The 23,681-nt window shown below is 34.5% G+C and overlaps 1 protein-coding gene across 1 annotated transcript in view; it reads left to right on the forward strand.

Moving 5' to 3' along the window:
* Positions 1 to 23,681, forward strand: part of FBXO36 (F-box protein 36) — a 30,871-nt gene that overhangs the window by 4,014 nt on the left and 3,176 nt on the right. The window contains exons 2-3 of the mRNA XM_072866338.1: positions 16,222 to 16,330; positions 21,440 to 21,612. Of these exons, the coding sequence (XP_072722439.1) occupies positions 16,222 to 16,330; positions 21,440 to 21,612 (282 nt within the window). The remainder of the gene's footprint in view (positions 1 to 16,221; positions 16,331 to 21,439; positions 21,613 to 23,681) is intronic.

The following is a 23,681-nucleotide window of genomic DNA, read 5'->3' on the forward strand; positions in this document are numbered from 1 at the left end:
AGATTACCAACTAGTTTCTGCATAAGCTACTTCAAGGAGGAAGCATAAGAAGGGGAGAGCCTTGTAACTCATTGCAAATAACTCTTCTAAAAGTAGACTGTATAGAGGTTCAGATGCATAAGTGAGTATTCACAGAATACAATTCAACCAGTTGGATTGTGTAGAAAGAGAGATCTTTTGAACCATCAGTGAAAATAATTTTTTTTCAAGTAGCTCTTTTAAGGCTCCAATCATAACTTCACAAATGCAGGGAAACTATCCCACATATTTCCCCTGTGTGGGCATCTACTAGTCCCACTGCAGAAATATAAGACCGAAAGAAACTTCTCCAGGTCATTGAGTCCTAGTCCCTGCTGTTTCATCCAGCCACATAATAGATCTTCATAGCATAAATGGGTCTTGATGTGTTTCAAAGGTAGTGACGCTTTTTTTGCCTTGCTACTCCACACAGAACAACTGTTCCAGATCATCTCTTCTCTGATGGTTAGAAATGCAGTTATACAGACTTAATTTACAGCTTATTTTGTGTGTGGATATCTTTTAGCTTGAATACTGCCCTTATGTGTAGGTAACAATGTTATATATGTGTGTATACGTGTGTGTGTGTATATAAAAAATGTTATATAGAGATATATATAATAAATATGCCCTCTTGATAGGATTGTTTTGTTTTTACAGTCTCCAGTTGTGAAACAGACTCTCTACTTCCTGGTCACTTTAGTATCTTTTCACTGCATTTCTTCCCATTAGAACTTTTGTTCTTAATAAGTCTTACTGTGTGCAAAGGCATTATTACTTCCCTGTTGTCTTCTGGAAAATTCTATGTGATTTAAATTTTAGGATTGTATTTACTTTTCTCTCCCAAAATCACATTAGTGACTCTTGATCATCCCTTGATCGTTATTATTCCAATGTCTTTCTTCTCCTCTGTCAACTTTCAATTTATAACCTTTTGGTTTATGGCAGAAATGACTTCTAAATTAATGACTTTGCCATTTGTACTTTTCAATTTTTTTATTTTTTTTTCTTCTCCAGGAGTGCTTTGAGTTGTTATGGAGGAGAAGTTGGTGTACATGTCAGGATAAACATACTAAATAGAAAAACATGCTTGGCCATAAAACATGTACTAGGAATCCTGCTAGAATTCATGGGAACAGTGGATAGTTTTTGTTCTGTGTGAGTGTGTGTAATATTACATAGAATGGGAATCTTTTTTGTCTCAAGACTGATATCAGGGATGGCAACTTGTTTAATATATGCCTTTCCATCTACCTTTCACTGGACATGTTTTTCAATCACTCTTGAAATGCCACATTAATATTTGATATGGCAGTTATAATTTGGCAAGGTTTGTCACAAACAACAATAGACATTATCTGTTTGTAAAAAGCAAGAAATAAATCATATGGCTTCCAACATTAAACATAAGATTATTTGAGATAGCCATACAAATAACTTTTCAAAATAAAATCCTATAAATTGTCTAACAGATGATAAGTACAGGTTTTGAAAAGCACATGAGAGGAATCCATATGGTGGGGTAGTGTAGAAAAGGTCGGTCGTTCATTTTGGTCAAACAAGGAATATAGAAACACACACACACAAACACCCCCCCCCCCCAAAAAAAAAAAAAAAAGAGAGTCTGGTGCTTAATCTATGTATAGGACAGGCTGATAACTAGAAAGATGAGGCTGGTAACAAAAGAAACGTAATGGGAAAATGATCCACTCAACATATAATTAATACTAGCATCTGTCACCATTTAATGAATGGTGCACTAATCAGAGGATTTTGTCATGTTAGTAAAATGTTTAGCTACTTACCCATAAAAGGCAGGCATCATATGTATACAAAACTAACGTCGTTCTGTGCAATATTCCATATATGATCTGCTCATATAACAGTTAGGATAACTGAATTTTATCAAATATGTAACTCTGGAATGGTATGTTTAGTCAGAGATCAGCAACTAGATTCTCTAACAAAATTATTTTACATACACATTTAGATGAACAAATAGTGTAACTAGGCAAACAGTTCTGACGACTGTTCTTGTTCTTTATCCATCATTGCTCCTATTGTTTAGTGTTCACTTCTACATCTTCAGTGAGTTTCTGATTAAATCAATATATTCTGAGCACAGCATATTATTTTGGATACTGAGAACTACAATATTTTCTTAAAAGATCCTGTAATTAATGGTTTTCGTTTAAAAAATAAAGTTGTTTTCTGGCTTTTTTAGTTGTAAGTAAAAATTCTGAACCTACAGCACTTAAATCTTGCATTGTCAATACAATTTCAATTTTAGGAGACATTAATAAGTGATTGTTTTACTAGTTGTGGGCTGGTTGTTTTTCAATTGTGAGTACCTTCAGGCTCTATTGAAACCTGCAAGAATAGTTCCTCCATTTTGAGAAATGGTACTATAAAGTTAACTAAGTGTTGCCTTTGTATCTTGGGCTTGTTTTTAAGTCTTAATGATGACACTTGATATATAACCTATTTGATTGACAGAAGATGCCATTTGAAGTGCTTAAGCCAGATGGATTGGGGAAAAAAATAACAGATGTTATTATAGTAATTAAGCTGAAATTAATTTAATGTTATACGAAACAATTTTTTGCAAGATAAGTCTGACTTTAAGTAAAGATCTGTGGGAGATGAACCTTTTTCAAAGTCATGCTATTTTATTTGCATTTGAAACCTGAAGGGTGCCATACCAGTTATTGCCTAGCTGGACCAATTCTATTCAAGTCTCTTCTTTGACATTTCAAATGGAGAATTTGAGTTCTTAACAAACCAAAAGAGCACACAAATTGCTCTAAAGAGGGTTTTAAAAAATGATAGTTTTATTATGAGCTATTTGCATAGAGGATTTTAATTGCATAAAACTAGCAACTTCTTGTTGTTGTCTTAAATTAGAATCATTTCAAGCATAGTTTGATGACTTGAGGAGAAGGAAGCCATTTTGTTCCAGCTCAGGAAATGCTCTGTTATGCTGAAAAAGTGTCTTTCCAAAATAATTCAACACTTTCATGGTAATGGTATCACACAGTATTAAGCAATTATTATCAGGAGAATGTTTGCTAAGCCTAAAATACATAGGGAAGTCTCCTTTGCTTTTTCGCTGTCTCTAATTTAGATATCTAAGTAAACAGTAGAGCCGCTTGGAAAATGGGAACAGTTTCTCTGGAGAAATAATGCTGTATTGGAAAAACATGAATATTGTTGTCGGGTGTTTCTGTCCAAAGCTAAAATATGTTGGTTTAGCAAGGTTGTAATGTTGTGTTATAGTTTGGATGCCTGATAGTATCTCTCACTTCTTCCATAATGTACCACCTCTGGATGTATGCTGTTGCTAGATCTTATCCATAAGGTTTTGGGGAAGATTTGGGAATTCTTTGGTCATGCTGCAATACTGAAGATGTAATCCAGCACGAGAACCCAACTGACATAGGAAAATTTGGACTTTTAACAACTGTAATGCAATTTGTGATGTGTCGCACTAGCAGTGTTGGCATTTCAGGGCTTTCCTTATTGGTGGATCAAGGTTTCTCTGCAGAAGGCATCACATACAGCAATATAAGTGGTGGTTTTTTCCCTTCCCAAAAGACTCAATTCTCTCAGGTTTTGGGATGTTGGGTTTTTTTTGGTTTTTTTCCCCACCATCATTACTAAATGCTTAACCCTGTGAAACATTCATTTATGAATTTGACATTAGAGATATAACTGATATTGAGTCCTTAAGTGTTTATTACTTGTGAAGTTCAGTTGTTTGTCAGCCTACAATAATTCAGTACTGTCACGTGGGCTTATAAAATTCCTTTTTCAATAGTGGTTGAGCTGTTATTTGAAGATGCATTGAAATATTGTCATATTAATTTAAATTAAGGTATGTTAAAGATAATAAAGTAATTTTAGTTAATTCACTATTATTTGCTATTAATCTGGTTTTCTGTATCACTGGTAGCCTAAAGATTAATTTTTTTCTTTTGTCTAGGCTGGTTTTTGTCCACTTGTAACTAGTCTTTAGTATACAGACAGCAGTATCACACTGAATTGCAATGTTTAAGTTCCCATTTTATTTTAAGTTTTATGCATGGCTTTAATATTTGTGGCTTTCTTCAAAGGTATCATGCTCGATCTAGTTCTACTTGCCAAGAATGATTTTCAGGTCATGAAGGTGTAATAGTTTCTCAAGGTAAGCAATCACCACTATCTTCTGCTTAATTAAGTAAATGTTTCCTATTGTACCTGACCATCTGTTTACATGTTCATTATTGTCAGTGCTTGTTCTTCCAGAGAAAGATTTGGTTATATTCTTCACTTGCCTTACTTTAGGTAGTACAGCCCTTAGCCCTGTTGCTCTCTGTCTTGGGAAACCTCAGGAGTAATTCTACTTTTGTGTTACCAAAGGTAAGTTTGTGTTCCTATCTATTGTCTTGTTTCCCTTCTTCCAGCTTCAAGTTAGGAAAATAATTATTTCTTCTTTTCTGTTGCCTTTATTAACCAAGAGCAATTTTCCTTATTTCATTTTCCACATACACAGCAGCATTCATAATGAAGAACCATCAGATACGTTTACTTGACTAGGTCTGTCATATATTTATACCTCATTCATTTATCAAAAATCAATTAAATGCACTCAGTAATGTGTTCAAGGGAAGGAAGAAGGAAAGACGAGTGGAAGGCAAAGCTAGAAAAGGATCAAGATTTTTACCTCAAGGTGTGCTAGGCTATGAAAGGTCTTATCTAAAGATGTACCAGTGCAATTTAAAATTTGTTTTTAAACAAACTTGCTAAAGCGGGTCTAAACTGCTTTACAGATGCTTATTGTAAAGTTTTACTTGATTTTGATTGGGTATAAACTAAATCAATTTGTGTTAAACTGAAATAAGCCTAAATTAAACCAAAGTAAAAGTGCCTGCAGCTTTTGGATGGACTTCACTAAATTAGATTAAAATTGTGCACTGTGTGCAACCAGTGTAAATGTCATTTGTTGGATGAAATCTGAATTAGACAAATTATCTGGAGAAGTGTAGTAATTAGAAGAAAGAATGCTAGTGCACAGTAAAATGATCAAAATAATTTGTCGAAAAAGGCAAAATGATACTGCAGAAGCCTAATAGTGTCTGAAGCTGGAGTTCTAAATAACATAACAGGATGATAGTGAACAACAGAGTGAAAGGAATGACAACAGATGGGGATTGCAGGCAAGAGAAGCTGTGTAGCTGGAAAGCATCAGAAGAGCAAGCAGATACTGGTGACAAAAAAATGCAATGTATGTTTTTGATATACATGCACATCAAATTATCACGACAGCTGGTAATGAATGGATAGACTTCAGCATTCACTAAGCTGGTGCTACAGCTGAATGGTGCAGTTGTTCCTTCCTACCCATTTTACAATGAGACTGAAACCTCCAGGTAGCAAGTGTTAAGTTTAATGTAAAACAAGTAATTAAAATCGGACTGGACAAAACTAGTGTTTGAAGAAACAGAAAGAAAAAAAACTTTTCAGAGAGCATGCTACCTGTAGTACTGAGTTGATAATTGATAGAGAAAGAGGGCATACTTGTCACGACAGCTTTTTCTGAAAACTGGAGACATGGGTAGGAATCAAGTATATCAGAATGCCCACACAATGTGATGGATTCTTTCATATTCCTGTGATTTGATCAGGTGAAATTAAAGCTGTAAATAGACAGCAAGGGAACTTTGAAAAACACATTGAGAGTGTTAGTCTGTTCTTAAAAAGTGTGATGAGATTTTAGGGGCCAGCGCAATAGATGTTTATCAAAATTTAGAGTAAGAGATGTCAGTGCTGAAAGTGAGCTGACCACATAAGAATATAGGAAAACAGTTTTCAGCAGATATTACGTTAGGCTGGTTGCAGATACATACAAATCAGGATGATAAGTATGCAAGAAGGGAGTAGTGATATAGCTGAACTAAGACTTCATCTGTAATAAAAAGGATTGCCAGATATATGCACATAGCCTGCTAGAGAAGATGCAAATTCCCTAGAAAAGGACTTTCCATTTTAACATTGCTGTACTTTAGGACTTTTATACACATAGCAGGGAGTCTGACTGTTCTGTTGGGTTTTTTTACTCTAATGAAGAAAAAAAGAAAAAAAAAAAAGAGGAGAAGACATTTAAAGTATAGACTAGACCTGAAATTGTAACAAGGAGACCTTGAAACTGAAGTAAGGGGGATGAAACTAAAAGAAATGGTTTCAAATGAAACCTGTCAGTGTCTTCCCCATCTAGAAAGGAATGTTATGTCTTGCACTTAGCTAGCATCCTTTGTTCTGTTAAATAGTGGAATAATCTCTTTGTGGCGGTCTTATCTAGGTCTGCTTCTTTAATCACATTAATAAATGGCAAGTATCATGCTCATAATTGAAGACTCTGATCCTCAAGAGTAATTTTTTATTCCCTCTGATAGGGTTGCTTTCCCCTCAGCACATACCTCCCTCCCTTCTGCATTGTCTCTCACTCTTCTGCTCTTGTATTGTTTCCTCTGATCTGTGTGCACAAGTCTGTATAAAGGTAGCAGTTAGCCTCCAAAGCACCTGTGCTGTAAGCATCTGTGATAAAGATCTTTAGCTTTTTTTTTTTTTTTTTTGCTTATTTTCTTGCCTTGTTATTTGTAATTTTTTTCCCCTGCAAGCTTTGGGAAAACCAATGAGGAAAGATACTAATATAAGAATAAACCAGGTATGTAACTGAGAGGAAGGGAAGAGACCATGTCAAGGCAGCAGATTTCTTGCTCAACCATAACTACTGCATTCCCCAAAGGAAAAGACAATTATTTTTTCCAAGCTTTTTATTCCATCTTCCTCCTGTATTTTATTAAAAAGTTTTTCAGATACTTTAAGTGGAAGCCTTTGGTAATCACACACACATGCACGCAGAGCTAAACCCTTAGCTGAAGTGCGTTGATGTTTCTGAGTATGAGTGAAGTGGGGGAAAAAGGAATAGCTTTGAAGTTGCTACATATGAAATTTTGGAATTGTGACATTTCTTTTCTCCTCTTCTCCATGCTCTTGAAGTCTTTGTTAATAGCAACTCACAAAACGGTTTGCATTGACACCAGGAAGTCATCTTCCTTTCCATATGCCATGGTCTTTACAGTTGTACTCTACTGCAGTCACTGTTTTATTTTTGTTTGCTAACTAAATTGTTTTACCTTTTCTTGCTGTTAATAGTAATTTTTTTTTCTCCAAAACCAAAGCAGATGTAGGGGAGGGAAGTATGTGGGCTTGCATGATGACTATTGTGATCTGGAGAAGAATCTGTACAAACTTTCAAGTACACACTACTGTCCAAAATTTCAACCTGATGGTCTTAGAGAACTTTTTTTTTTTCTTGTAGAACAGTTTCCTTAGCACAGAATGTTAGGTTTTGCACTTCAGACTCTTTGGTATATCTGAACTGGAAATCCCATTAAAAAGATTGAAAAATTGAGTATGTCTAAAAAATGCCAGAGACACATGATTTGTTTGTTTGTTTGTTTTCTCATGACTACACATGAGAAGGAAACTACTATCCTGTACAGATGTGATCCTATCAGTGTAGACAAAATAGTAATTTGTATAACTTCCTGTACTATAGCAAATGCAAACATAGAATTTTGTAGGAATTGCCAAATAAAGCATGGGTGTTGTAAGCCCTACTTTAAATTTGAGAAAAAGGTAATAATTTGCCAGAAGAAGAGCAAAAAGTATCCAATTTCACAGACATAATGGGCAGCAACTAGTACCTATTTGGTTTCATATTGTGCATGCCTGAAATGTGGAATGGCATCAGTGTATGTGTTTAGTTTAATTTCAGTTTGGCGAACTCTTGCACTGTTGCAACCAGATGTGGTTAATTTTTTGTTCTTAGTTCTAGAAAGTTTTCCTTCAAAGACTTCTGGGAACCCTAAATAAATGAAAGCTTCATTAACTGCAACCTGTTGATAGTCTATTTTACTTTCTTATCCAATGGACCAGGTCAAAACCTGCCAGCAATTTTGAGGTATACAAGTATTATTTCCCACACACACACCCCCTTGAAACCATTCTGCCATGCTGCATTTGCTAGTGAATACTATTCACATTCTTACATATTAACCAAATCAAGACTCTCAAAATAATCTCCTTTGGCCAATCATAGCAAAGTAACAGCTTTAATTGCAAATGTTCAAAATCAAGCAGAAAAATGAAAGTTGTATTTTAAAAAAATTAAAAAATTTTAAAAAAGGTCAAAGCAATCATAACAATCAACTCTGTTTTCTTCTGTACTTTCATCTCTCTGTATGATTAAAAACTTCAAATCACACAACGCTTCCTGAAACCATCTTTCTCCAAGACTGTAGAAAATGTGCTATAAATTGTCATAGTTCTGAAATAGTTTGTGGAGTTTGTAATTAAGGCCACTGGATGTTTGAAAATAAAACAGTTGCAATGAAAGTAGCACAGTTGGTTTGTTACATTCTGCAAGCTATAAAGGCTAGAGAGGCATTATTACTTTCTAGATCTTTCCAAAGAAACATGCAGGTCTGCAGTTTGTACGTGTGTTGTACCTTAACAGCATTATGTGACTATTCCTCACTGCCTTGAGATTTACTCTCAAAGTAATTTCAGTAGGTCTTAAGTTTTAAGTGCATTATAAATGTTCTAATTTTAACACAAATGTATTCTATATACTTCAATAAACTGAAGAGTTTTATTACGTTTGAATTTCAGTGTATCAAGAAGAAGAAATAATGGTGAACTGTGAAGATGGTCATTTAATAAAGATAAACCAGTCTTCTCTTTAAATTGCTGCTAACTTACAAGAACTACTTTTCTTATGCAAATATTAACATCCATATTTATGTACATTTGTGTTTCTTGATTACTATCTAAAACTTTAAAGTGCTGGGGGGTTTTTTAATAGAAACCTGTTATAAATGGCAGGAGGCACAAATATATACAAGTAACAGTACTGATACTGCTTAATTAGTCAGAGGACAGGTGGGACATTGTCCCGGAGTAGCCAGTCAGAAAGTAAAAGAATATTTAAGAAGTGACTGTATAGCAGGAATAAAAGCTTGCCTACTCACTAGCCTAGCACAGTGGAGACTTGCTTTAATTGCTGAAGTCTTCTTAATAGTGTCCTTCTACCTGCCTCATACAGTATTGTTTTCTCTCTGAACATCTTAGAAGACTCACCAGTATGTCAATTAAAACAATTCATTTTTTAAACTCTGTAAGAGCAGAATGATTAGGTTAAGGAGATGGATCTAAAGCCACAGTGTGTTATAAGGAGTCTTCTATTATTCTGTTTTTCATTGGTAAATGAACAAACTATTTAATCAGATAAGAGCGTTAATCACTTACAGGATAGTACTGGTGAAGGTGGATGATGTGGAGCTAATAGTTTAGTCCAAACAGCATTTTTCACTTTATCTAAAATGTTTAGATAAATATTTTAGCAGTAGTTTTGGAGCATTTTGGTTTCTGTTAAGTTATTTGTGTTTATTATCTGAAAGCCCAATTATAAAATTAAGCTGTTTTTCTGTTGTTGCTTGGAAGATAAAGATGGAAGATATCCATCTTCAGTAGCAACGAGTGATTACAACTGCTTTTCAGTTCTGATGTTTATTACAGCAACCCCAAATCTCCAAAATAAGGCAGACTTAAAAACAGATATTAAGAATTTTGTTTGGGTTTTGTTTTTTAAATCTCACTCTCACATGGAATAAGGAAGCTGGAAATAACTTTTTCCTCATGGATGGTGAATTCCGTGTGAATTCTTCTTTTTACACTCTATGTCAAGCTAAACACTGTGAGGTAATGATGGTGTGCAGTAGGCCATCCATCCTCATCCTCTGCTGGCTCTTCTCCATATTTTTATATTTACAAATGACTGAAATAGCCAGCTGAGCATTTACCTTATATCCATACATATTATAGAAGCATGGTTGGGCAAAAGTTTGGATTTTCAGGTAAGTGTTCTCAGGTGATCATACTTGCCAAAAAGCTGCATACAACACGATAGCAAGGCTCTGAAAAATCAAGTACTAGGCCACAAAAGAGAAACCTCAGTGTTCACAGATTGAGATGCTTATGGAATTTCATGAAACCGGCAAAAGATGCCTCTCTGATTGCAGGGCTTAGATCCTGCCACAATAGAAACTTACTGCAAGCAATGGATATAAAGAGCTTCTTAATTTTTGCAAGATTTTTGTGTAGCCATCATTAACTAACTTAAATGTGAGAGTGACTGCCATTTTCTTTTATGTAGAGACAGTGAGAAAATTATTAGAAAAAAAAGTTGCTATGTAACTGTGCCAAGATCATGGTATGAATATTTGGTAGTATTTGTTAAATGTCATCTCTGTAACTATCAATTTCTTTAACTGTTTCACAATATCTTGTGAGATACCTGTGTGTTGCTTGTTATGCTGTACAAAGGCACAGTGGGAATATTTATTTAAACAAAGGATATCTTTTCATTGCCAAGAATCTAACTGGTTTTGGAGGCAGGAGGAAAAAAGGAGACTTAACAGATTCTTGAGTTCCACAAGATCTGCATTCTTGCTTTTAAGTTAATCACACTATGCCATTAGTAGCCTTACATGACACAGTTGCCCATGTGTGTTACCATTCTTCAACAGCTTATCCCACAGGGATCAAAATAGCATTTGCTTTACTGCATCAGTGTCAATGCATAAGGATAGCCTCACTCTAGCTCTTTATAAAGCTATTTAAGATTTTATTTTAGTTCTTTTGCAAATACCTGAGCATTGTTGGTGCTACTTGGTTCCATAGTTTAGATATAATACATGGTTGCTGCTTCTTGATGAAAAGTGAGTAAAATTTTAAGGCACTTATCTTGCATTTTTTAAAGGGACCTAGAAGCCTAAGTTTCATTCACTTGCAAAATGAGCATAGCTTTGTCTAAGCCTAAAGATTTCTATTGTCCCCTTCAAATTTTCCTTTATTACTTATGTAAAGCTGTAGTGTCGATGTAGCTGCAACTGCATGAAAAACTTTACAGTACTATCGTATCAGCTTCTCAATTAGATGTGGCTATGTTAGAATAAGAGTAGAAAAAGCTATGACAGGAGGAGTACTTTTTCGTAAGTAAAATTGCATCTACACTAACAGGGACTGGAAAGATGAAGGAAGCAGGTAAGCTGGTAGTTTTCACTGTGCTAATTCATTTCAGAATTTAAAAAAAATTCTCTATCTAGTGAAGGTGTTTGACTTCTTCATGGCTTGGAAATTGAGCTTAGGTTTACAAACTCTTAGGCAACAGATTAGCTGATACTGGCTTCAAGCGATCAATTAACTGAAAGATATTTAGGTATACAGTCATAGCTTAGAAACATCTATCTTACAGTTATCTCCCTGAAGATGTTTCAGTAATGCTGATATTCCACTTTTATTTTGTAAAGATTTATGTGAAGGTGAAATGGGTGATTTCTATACTGAAGTGCATGAAAATGGAATGCTTTAAAAAAAATAATTTATTTGAAATTGTAGCAAAAATGCAACAATATTCTGCAAGAGAAAATGAGATAAAATGAGGGACAGAAGCATTTGAATACTCTAATTCTGAAATCAAATAGTAAGGCAACATACATTTTTATAGTCTTCTCCAATCCACAAAACCCAGCCAAAAGCAGAGAAATTTTTTATTTTTTTTTTTTTAAATCTGTGGAAAAGTAATAGCATATGGGATAAAACAGCCTGGGAGAAGGGATTCAGTAGAGGTAAAGTCACTAAGACTAACTGAGAATATGTCTGCTTTTTTCAGTAGAAGACACAATGGCTCCTTCACTGCACCGGGGAATGAGAGCTTGGACTGCATTGACAAATCCAAGGCCAAAAAGAAAGACTGGGGATTTAGGCCATTCACCTGGGACAGAGGAAAATATTTGAATCTAGATCTCCTAAATCTCAGCAAGCACTATTTTCTAGATTCTGGAGTCACCTTCCTCCTCCAATGAATGTTTAACTATTTAAAGTAGAACAACTTAAGGGAAAAATAGGGAAAAATAATCTTCAAATAACCTGTAATCTGAGAAATTATATTTTGAGTTACTAGTTTTAAGCAAAGCAGAAAGCTGAGTCTGGAGGAGTTTGAAATGCTAAAAATGTATATTGGAGAAGGAAACAGTTTCTCATATGTGCCTTTATAACAGGGCTTTACCACACAGTCTTTCTTCAGCTTCCCCCAGAGGTTTCTCATTATACAGTATGAGTCTGTCATGTGAGACTTGTCTCTAGTTCTATAACTTCCGAAACAGATTAAATTAAGGAAAGGTTGAGCCCAGCATCCTTAAAAGATGGCTCACCATATGACAAACTTCAAATATTATTTTCTTCATACAATGTAAATAGTACTATGCTTCTGGTAGTCTACAGTCCAGATTAATTTTGACAACAGATACTTCCTAAATAATTTATTTGTTGCTAATTTTCACTTAAATATTTTAGTTGTTTTACTTGTTTAAAAAATTGCTATGACTTTCTATCCAAAGCCTCAGCTGGTTGCTGCTGTTTAGGTTTGGTTCTGCTCATCCTTTCCTCTTCTTTCTTTTTTCGTGAAGAAATGCCAATGGAGTAAGCAATGTGGTAGTGAATTGCTTTAACACTTGCACCTCCAAATAATGTCGAGAATGAAATGTGTCCATGGTAACCAGAATGCACTTATAATACTTTCCATTCTGCATTTTTTAATCTATGCAAAAAGTATAGGTATTACAAAATCTATGCAATACTTTTCTTTGAAATAACCATGTGCTAACAAATTACCAAGGTAACTGTAGTTTGTCCTGTCTATTTGTACATAAGGAAGTTTTAAAATGGAATAGTACTATTGACAGTTTGTTCCACTGTAAATCAAAGAATAATGTTTAGAAAATACACAGTGGCATTTAATATGATTACTTGAATATTTTGCTTTTCCTGTGCCTCTGTGTGTTGGCCTGATCTTCCCATTCTGGCCAATAGTTCTGTTGCAGTGTGCTTCCTAGTATAACAATTAAGAAGAGGAGAGATTATTGAAATATGTATTTCTGTAATTTTTTGAAGTTTTGGCATGTTTCAGTATTAAAATGCTTTGGAATTTATAATTGTATAACAATACTACAAGAAAGTAAATTTTTATAACCATGTTAAAACATCTACTTTAATTGCTTTAAAAATAGGACAGAGGTATTTCATTTGTAGAGTATTGACTTAGCGTTCCATTTTAGGGTTGGTTGGATTGTATAAAGATAAAATCTTATTCAAGAGTCTATACACACATATGCACACTCTAGTGTTTGGATTAAATATGTTCTTGTACACCCACCTCTGTATACATAAACTTATATTATAGATAAATACACTCATACCCACAAAATACTAAACAAAAAAATATATGGAAAACTTACTGTGAAAAGTTCATCTTGCTTACACCAGTGCAGAATTTGGGCAAGCATCTGCTATCTGTATACACTTAATTTTATTGTACTGTATATCCCAGACTGAAAAGTATTTATTAATGTATTTTATAACAGGTCACAATATGTTGTAATCTGTTGTGCAGCATAGTTCTGCTTTTTTAAGAATTAAACTTCTGAATTTGTATATAGTTAAATCTATACGGTTATACAGAAGATTAATCTGAAGAATGTTGCTAGGTATTAAAGTTCAAAAGTTGAAAAGCAACAGTCATCATTAATAATTTTTGGTAAGTGGTTTTGGGGGCAGGTGGCTATTTTCTTTTTCAGTTACGCTTGGCATTTCCATGTGGAGAAGTGGGGTTTTTTGTTGTTTTTTTAAGAAATGTCACTTCCAACAGTAACATGAAGAGGATGAGAGAAAGCATATTAACCAGGTTTCTTTCTCCTTTAACAATGTTTTTTTCCCTATAATATACTGTATTCTTGCATACCATTTTGAAGGGTATGCAAGCTGAGAAACATGAAGAAAGATGTCTCCTCTTTCTCCATTTGCATATCAGTTTTATTCTGACCTTATTCTCACCTCATGTTTTCCACAAATAAGAATGAAGGTAGCCTTACATGCTGATTCTCCCTACATTGCTGGAGATAAAAAGAGCTTTTGGAAGTACAGTACAGTACAGCATTCACTGTCCTATTATCCCTGCATTGGGCTACAAACATACTAGTTCTAAAGCCTTCCCAGGTAGTAAGATCGTCACTGAAACAGAATGCAAGTGGTTTATAATCTCTTTTGCATTGAATCCTCAAATTACCACTAGTATATTAAGTGGTGTTATTTTAGCAACGTGGTGGTCTGTACTGTGCATGTACATGACAGAAATGTTAACTCTGCTATTATAAAATCTTTCAGTGGTGTAATTTATTTTTCATATATTAAATTCTGGAATGCAGATTGGATGAATGGGGTTTTTTCCCTTCAAAGGAGGCGACTGTTTCACTGCAAAGGAATAAGGATTGTGGCTGTCGTTGTAAAATAGGATGAACTATGCAACTGAGTGGGATGTTTTTTCTTTTATTCACATAATAAGGGTTATTTTACAGAGTATTGCAGATATGCCTGAGAGCTGATCGAAGCTATTTTGTATGTATGCTATCAGAAATGTGATTTAGTAATTCTGATTACTCCCTGTAATGATATATTAGCCACAATAAACATCAAAATGATACATTTTAGCTGTCTATATTTGACATTCAAATGTAGATGTTAAGCCTTTATTCAAACTTATTTACTGTTACTGTATATGAGATATCAACAGGATACAAGCAAGACTTGAAAAATACAGAAATTATTGGTGTGGGCCTGCCTTGGCAGATTGTCTGGAATCTGAGCCTTAATTTGAAAAATAACGATGAATGTGAATGCAACTCATTGGGAGCTATAAATACTTAATTATTTTCAACTTTAAAAATCTACATTTTGACACTGAAATACCAGAGAGATCTAAAGTTAAATTTCATGTTGAGAGATGTAAACCACTGTTGTCAGATCTAAGATTTGTAAAAGTAAATTTAACTCTCTGTTCTTCAGTCAGTATTTGTGAGTACTCTTCTGTGGCTTATTGACAGTTAACTCAAGGCTTGCTTTTCATTTTCCTTTTCTACATGCCAGTAGAAAAAATAAGGCTCTATGGAGTGTATTTTTTATATACACGTGTGTGTTTATAAATGTACACCTCACTAATATTCTCATTTGTCAGTTTTATTGCTCAGTGTATCAGGAATCCACTTATACATATAACAATGTAAAATCCTCACTTTTCTCAATGAAATGGAAGGAAATAAAACAGATTAATAATAGCAAGTTTACAAGACTTTTTTTGTTTAACCTTGCCTACAACAGCAACTGAATCCTACTTTTGGCTTGGAGTGTGATCTTTGCTAACAACTTGTGTGAAGGAAGACGTGATTACAATTTTCCTCTCCTGGTAGACCCAGCTGTGACAGCAACAAAACATTATAATGTTTGTTATACAACAAAAGTCATTATAATAAGCTGACACACTGCTCACAGCACATGTGTAAAGTTTTCGGAGAACTCTGGGAAAATTACTGATAGTCAGGGCTACTTGTTCTCCATCATTTCATAGCTATATAATTTACTATTCATATTAATCTTTTGTCTCAGTTGCATGCTTTGTAATGCAGGCTTTCTTTTTCTGACTCTGAAAATGTGAGTTGAATGTGTTCTTCTGGAGAGCTTTTTCCCGAGTTTTCAGACAGTCTAAGTGCTGAGTTTTGAACTGTCCTATTAGTTTTGATTTTAACAAAACGTTAAAATGACAGTTTACCCTCTAATACTGCCACTTTTGAATGCCTGAGCAGTTGAATGGGTATTTCTGCTTAACCACATAATTTAATGCCTGATGAATTGTGTTTCTGCGACTAAATGAAAACCAAAAAGACAATGTTTATAGTTTTGCAAGTTGAGATGTCATTACACATGTTTTAATTTCTAGGAACAATTTGCATGCAGGGGTTGGGAATATTTTATTTGTATGTAAAAACATTTCACACTTGTCTAGGTGCATTACGGGATGCTTATTGTCCTTTGAAGCATGTTATAGGGCCGCTGGTAATGTAACTGGTCTGATCTCTTATGATAACTTGGTTTTGGGAATGCAGTAATATTTACATAACCGGAGTCCTGAATCTTAGCAATGTATTTACCTCATGGTACTTGATATTAATTTCTTTTTCCTTTTAAATTTTTCTTCTTCCACAATTGTAGGTAATTTTCAGGTGGTGGAAAATCTCACTTAGGAATGAATTTCGTGAATCAAGACCTGGAGAAATTAAAGAATCCCAGGAGGATTTTTTGGATGATTCATCTCTTCATAGTAAGATGATAGTAATAATTACAAATTTGCTGCGGCATATAATGGAATAATCTAGCAATATTGATCTGTAATAACTTTCATGAAAGATGTGATTGTTTTGGCTAACAGGCTTTTTTGTATTAATTTATTAATACAAATTAATGTATGAATACTGGAAAAACAAAAAGACATTACAGTAAATGCAAATATAGGATAAATCCCAGCAACATTGATAGTTTCATTATAAGACAGTGACAGAGGTATTAGCCACAATAATAGGCCAGAAAGCAATATTTTTCTTGCTAATAACTCAGTCCTTATAATGCTCTGTGCCAGCACATTTGTTTTTATGGCCATGTCATGAGCCACCTGGATTCCCAATCTGATTTAACTTAAGTAACATCAAGTGCAACAGGTACTTGGGATTATACAAGTGCAACATGACTTTAGGAGCATACAGCCAGAAAAAGAAAGGCAGTGGGGACACCGCTAAATAAACCTCAAAATGTAGATTTATAGAGCTGTTTTCCAAACTGTTCCTGATAGACTGGCCACTGAGAACATCTGAATAATTATCCTTTTCCCCAAAATTCCATGGGACTATGTGTTCCAAGTAGTTATTGCTCTGCATATTCTTACACATTAATTCAGCAACTGCAGTGAATAGCTGAAGTCGGAGCTATGACCTGGTCTGAAAATGGAGAACTTCATAACTGCACCTTCAGGGACTGGATTGAGATCTGAGGCTTTTGTAGCCCAAGGTAGCACCCAAACACTAGGTAGCACTAGGTAGCACCCAAACACCTTGCATTAGTGAGATTTTTTTTTTTTTTAAATAAGCTGCTCGTATTCTGATTACGTACAGACACAAAAAAATGTTACAGATGTGACTTCATATTTATCCTGTTTTTATGATTAACTTGAAAGATGTCATTTCCAAATGAAGTCCTGTTTTCCTCATCAACAGCTTTGGTAGACATCATCCCATTTACACCTAGGCAGAGGAGGTCTGCTTTCCCAAGAAGTATATGAATGTCAGGTGGCAGGGGAGAGGGTAAAACTTTCCTCAAGAGAATATACCTGTTTTCAAGAGTAAACTTGAGTGTATCTTCATCTAGGGTCTGAAATAAGACCAACACGTTTCCTGTGCTTTGCTTATTAAAATCTAACACTTCCTACAGTACAATCAAGATATTTTTAGCCCTGGTGAGTTAATGTGGTCTGCATTTCTATGCTTAAGTTTGTGTTTCTGATCCCCATTATAACTTTTGCAACTGACCACCTTCAAGTGAATTTGATTGAAATAATAACACTTCCTTAGGCAGTTGGGTAGGGAGACTGCAAGTGACTGCTATTAGTGCTCCATTGATGGAAAGACTGCACATTCTGAGCCCAAGTGACTGGATATATGCACAAACCATGGAAAAAGTTTCAATCAGCACTCAGTCTGTAACAAACCAAATCATTAATTCCAGTTATTACTACTTGTTTTGACTAGAAGGGGAATGAATGTATCATGAACCAATAGAAAATGGACTGCCTGTTGATGAATTTGGCTAGTGCTCAGGGAGTCTTTAAATATGCTATGCTTTTTTGCAGTAGGTGTTTATAATCACTCCATTAGTTGAGGCAAAGAGTTGCACATTTTAATTTGACAAAATTAAATGATTTTGTCAAATTAAAATGTGGTGATTGATTTCTAAATGTGGTGATTGATTTCTATGATTCTATGAAAATTGATTATCAATTTTTATAAACTTGAGCTTTCAAAGAAGTAGTTTTCTATACTTTTTTTTGCCAAGAATTACATAGAATTTATAGCTGAATTTTAGCAATAGGTTTTTAGTGGTTTTATTTTCAAAATTTAATTTTAATTTATTTTTTTATTTACCTCATAAAAGTAGAGTTGATATGTGAATATATATTGGTGAGGATTCTAGCTTGTTTTTTTTCCTCATTGCTTATACTGTAAGATTTTCCTGTGGCATTTGATACTAATATAATGTCACAATAAAACATCTGGTTTACATTACCTGGGTACAATGATTCAAATAGTTAAATCATTGTTGACATGCAGTTTTCTGCTGTTATCCTGTGTGTTTTCAGTAGGTTACAAATAAGATCTGCCTGCTTTTTTTTGAAAAGTGTTATTGGTGGTTCAGAGGTTTCTTATCCCATAGGAAGTATTGAAAGCCACATTTGCCATTCTTTCCTAATGTTTAGTCATTTCTTCCTCCTTCTAAAATTATCTTTAAAATCATACACTTAAAATCCCCCTGGTTTTTAGTAAAACTTTAATATAAAATAAAAGTGTTTTGTTTTCAGAAAAACGCTAACATAAATAGAAGTATTACAAATATAAATTACTATGTTTGTGAGAAGTTGTATTGTTATATTGATATTATTTCTGTCCATAGCTCTTGCTGTTCCACACAATCAGATGTTTTTACACCTCCTTCTCCCCTCCTGCTAAGAGGAGCTTTGCTGCTGTTCTAAGTATTCACAGATTTTTTTTTTTCCCCCATAATTCTCCACAAATATATATACTGGAATAATATTCTAGTTATCCTTATTGAACTTTTTGCCAAATGAAGGTTCAAATAAAAGACTCCTCACCAGACCCATGGTTTGCTGCTAAATACTTGGTACACCCCTACCAGCAAAATGTTTATCTGTTGTTAAGTATGAGTATTTCCTGTTGTTATCTCCCAGTTCTCATTACTAAGATTTTATCTGTTTTCACATGGTTGGAGATTTTTAGAGAAAATTTGTTTAAAAAAAAAAAGGTGCTTAAATTATTTCTAATGGGTATAGGAAGAATAGTCCCCCTGCAAATGAAACATTTTATTGATATTCCATACAGGCATTTCAAGCATCCAATAGAAAACTGAAGAAGTAAACATTTTATAATAAACATTAACATTTTAGTAAATTTATATTAACTACCATACAGCTGTAAACATCTGTGTGTGTTTTGAAATGTTTTATTTTATTTTTGGACAGTGAAGTTAAGGTATCATTAGTTTCTTTTCATAATCTTGATAGAGCCAAGAGGGAAGAACAAGATTTTGCATATGGCTAGGTTTTCATTATGGTTTTGCAAAGATGGAAAATTAATTGTGATAGTGTAGGGCAAGAGAAGAGAGGTCTATTTACATTTTTGGATGAGTGAACAAATAGTAGAAGTCATCAAGTAGTATCCAGCACTCATAGGATGACAATTTCACAGAAAACCTGAAGTTCAATATACTTTCACAGTTAGTTCATCATTAGCTGCAGATACATTTATAAAGCAAGATAAATACAGCTAAATATATTTTAAAATAGCCAAACCAGGTCATATTATTATTTCTAGAAATAAATAATTTTCAAGAAAAACTCAAGGAGCAGCAAATATTCATGTGGTAGCCTGTTTAATCATTCAACATGAAATAGATGCACACTACAAACAGTATCATTGTCATTCCTAGTGTGCGAAGATTTGGATCATTCTTACGCATCAGCTTGAATTATATCAGCCAGACAATTTTTAGTTGACTGTGTACATAATTTTTGTACTTGCATAAAGAATTTGAGGAAAATTACCCACTATATAGAACTGCAATGCTTGGCAAGCAAAAAAGCAAATAAGAACCAGCAGCAAACTGTGCTTGCAGTATGATATAGCAACAGAAAGGAAAGCTTGAACAGTATTGGGCCATCTACCCAAAGACATGAAGGAACATAAGGTGATAGCTTCCTTCTACATAATTACCTTAGGAATATTTGGAACAAAAAGAGAAGAAAAAAGTCTTAACACCTTAACAGTGAAGTCTTGTAATTTGGAAAGCTCTTTCAAATGTATTCACATAAGCTTGAGTTTTGTAACTAATCTTACAAAATATTTTGGAAGGAAAACTCTGCATCAAAATTGGATGCACTTACTGCCTATAGTCAGTATAGTCTCAACTTCCATGATTCTGTTTCTCTCTCTTTTTATGACTTTAACATACGTGAGAAGATAGACACTAGTTGGTTGAGAAGATAGACGCTAGTTGGTTAAAAAAAAAACAAAACAAAACAAAACAATCCCCAAAGCAACAACAGAAAAACCCACTTTGCGTGCATTAGAATAATGTCGTAATACAAAAAATAGTAATTCTGCTTTAAATTTAAATTTTGATCCCTCTATCCCTGTATGAAAAGAAAAAAAAAAGTCCTTTACAAACCTGAACATGTTGTCAGATCTTAGGAAACAACATGCAGCTCCAAAATTTACCCCTGATCATTCATTAGAAGTGTAGCAAGTTGAATTCAGGATCCTGTTCGATAATGAACTAGTATTTTTATTAAAGCAGTTTGATAAAATAGATAAATGATCTGAAGAAACAGTGTTAAATTCAGAAGGTCAAGTTCCAATTTGGATACTGAAGCAGAAATAATCAACTGTATGAATGCAGTCACTAAGTAGCAAATCTATGGAAAAAGAATCTGGCGTTGTACTGGATCACAAAGTGAATGAGTCAAGAGATGTCATGTCACTGTAGAAGATAACTGTCTTCAATTTTATTTTAGTGGTTTAACTGTACTTACCTAAGATACGAAACGGAACTACAGGGACTCTTAATGTGAGCGCCATCATTATTTTCCCCAAAGCATACAACTGAAGTACTTTTTTCAGTTGTTTTACTAACCTTCTCCTGAGTAAACAGCACACTCTTTATGTAAATAAATATATATATATATGTGGAAAAGTGGACAAAATGGATCTGGACAAGTTTCAGTTCAGCTTTGCTGCTGTTTTAATGTTCCTCAGCTGAGACAAGAGTTTGCTGTATACTAGACAATGTACAGTTTTTTAACTAAAGGCTTGTTTTACTGCTCAGGCTTCCTGGATGTCACTAGCAACTCTTAAGATGAATTGAAATACTATAAATGACTACTATTCAATATAAGATATTATATGTTATTTTCTCTAGAAAACATCAACAAAAATTGAGCTGACTTTTCTGATTTTTTTTTTAAGATGTATGGGAATAATGTGGGATTATCGGGAAGAAATTTCAGGCTTTTACAAATCTGCTGTCTCTTGGGTTTGTTTGGTTTTTTGGTGTTTTCAGTTTTGTTTTGTTTTGTTTTTTTTAATTGCAGTTCAGATTGCTATAGTGTTTGGTGCCAAAGTTCTGGAACATGTCCTCAATCTGTGCCGAGGTAACTATGACTTCCTGGAACAGCTTCCTGTCCCATTGCTCCTGTACATCATTTCCTTTCTGGAGCTTGAAGATATTGCCAGGCTTTCTCAAGTTTCACGCAGATTTGAAATGGTAAAAAAAAAAAAAAAAATTTATAAATTATTTTAAATTTGTTAGCTTTGCTGTGCGGCATGATGGTTTTGATTCTTCTCACATTTAATATAATCATCAATCTGTCTGCCTTACTTAAAGTTTGAGACAAATTAATCATGTGTATACAAACAACTGAATGGGTGCAATAAAAACTAGATCTTAGAAAGGCTGTTAGAGTGACTGTGCTTATCCTGCAAACTTTTGTTGCATATAATAAACACAATGATCCAGATAATTCCCTTGTAACCGATGGTTGGGTGTTATGCGCTACTTCCAGGATTAAGTATTTGAAATGTAAAACCTATGCTTTGCATTATGATTTGTATTATTGTAATGTCTAGAAACTTCAACCATGGACCAGGATCCCCTTATGCTAGACTCATTAACAAAGAAAAAATCATTGCCATTCCTAGAAAGCTTACATTTTAAGTTTTTCACAAAAGACAGGAGCACGAGGGAAGAGATTTTTTTCAAGATTTTTGTAGACCTCACAGCAAGGAACTGTAAGAAACACAGGAGGAGAAAGAAATGACATTATGCTTGCTTGCTAGGAAGCTCTTTCCAACTATCAGGCAAGTATGGGAAATAGTATGAACATGTTGAATTGAAACTTTAAAGAGTGAGTAACAGAAGTTGCCATTATTGGCCCTAAGGGTAGTCTCTCAGTGCTGAATGAGGGGTTACAAATAGCGAAGGATAGCCTGGAAGTCCCAGGAGAATGAGGGCCAATCTGTTGGTGCAAAAAGAGAAAAGCCATAGGATCACTTAGGCTGTGTTGGAAAGGCCTTTGAGAGGTCAACTATTCCAACTTCCTGGTCTGTGCAGGGTCAGGTAATTGGAGGGACGGAAAGATAAGAAGTTCAGAGCTGTGATCTGGGAAGCTTATTTTTGTGGGTCTGAATACCTCACAATTGCATTTTCTAACCCCGTCAGAGCCTGAGAAAAGGCTGCTGCAGTAACTCAGGTAGGGGGGGAGAAAAGGGGTTTTTTAGGTTATAAAAAAATAGGAAGAGAAGCATATTAAAGAGAAAAATAACTTGATTCTTATCCCCAGGGGTGCCATAGGAGCCTAGAATGAAGCCTGTCAAGTTATGGGTTGTACAGTTACTGAAAACATAAGTAGTGGTGAGACCTTAGGAGGAAGATAAAAACAGATTTAGTCATCTTGAGTCTGATGTGACAGCTAGATACTCTCTGAAAGACTTCAGAGAGACAGATTAACCTTTTAGTTTGGAGAACAGGACATGTCTCTGGTACAGAGTACATCTCCAAATTGTATCAGGATGAGATTACTCACAGGATTTTTATTCTTTTGAGGCTACATGGCCCAAGATTTCAAGGAAAGTTCTGTGGAAGACGGCTGACAGTTCAAGAGGATGTGGCTGTACTGCTGTTCCTATGGTGCGGCTACAAAGGCATTATAGATGCTTTAGCAAGACTGAGTTCAAGTGAGCACAAGAAATAGGAGACACTGTAAAGAAAGCACAGGAGAAAATGGCGAGATAGCAAAATAGAGCATGTCATGAATTTAAAGATGAAGGGCAGATGGAAATAGATAAGCTTGCTGAGTTCTCGGCTTTATTTCAGTTGGAGATAAAACAGTTGATATTATGACTGGGAAACAACTGGTAGAGGATAAGCGAACAGAAACAACTAAAGGACAGGAAGAGAATGGATAGAAGGGAGGTCAGGAAATTATTAATTAGTATATTTGGAATCCACCTGTCATTTGCAGAGTGTGAGTAGAGTAGGATGAGGTACTGTGGAGGGCAGTAAACTTTTTATTAGTTTAACACAAAGCCTTGGATATTCTGGAATTTAAGGAAATCCTAGAAAGAATTATGTTGCATAATAATAAATATTTTGGCACAATGAAATAACCTATTACAACTAGTAATGCCATGCTCTTTCTCTTAATTTCAGCAGTATTTTTAAGGAATTAAAAAATTGCCCCAATACTGTGAATTTTCATTTCCAGACTAATTTATGTGTAGGCTGGAATGCTGCTCTCTGTGGAATTATAAAATAGCATATTTAGTTTTTCCAAT

Source organism: Ciconia boyciana, chromosome 7 (assembly GCF_034638445.1).
Source record: "Ciconia boyciana chromosome 7, ASM3463844v1, whole genome shotgun sequence".
Lineage (NCBI taxonomy): Eukaryota > Metazoa > Chordata > Aves > Ciconiiformes > Ciconiidae > Ciconia > Ciconia boyciana.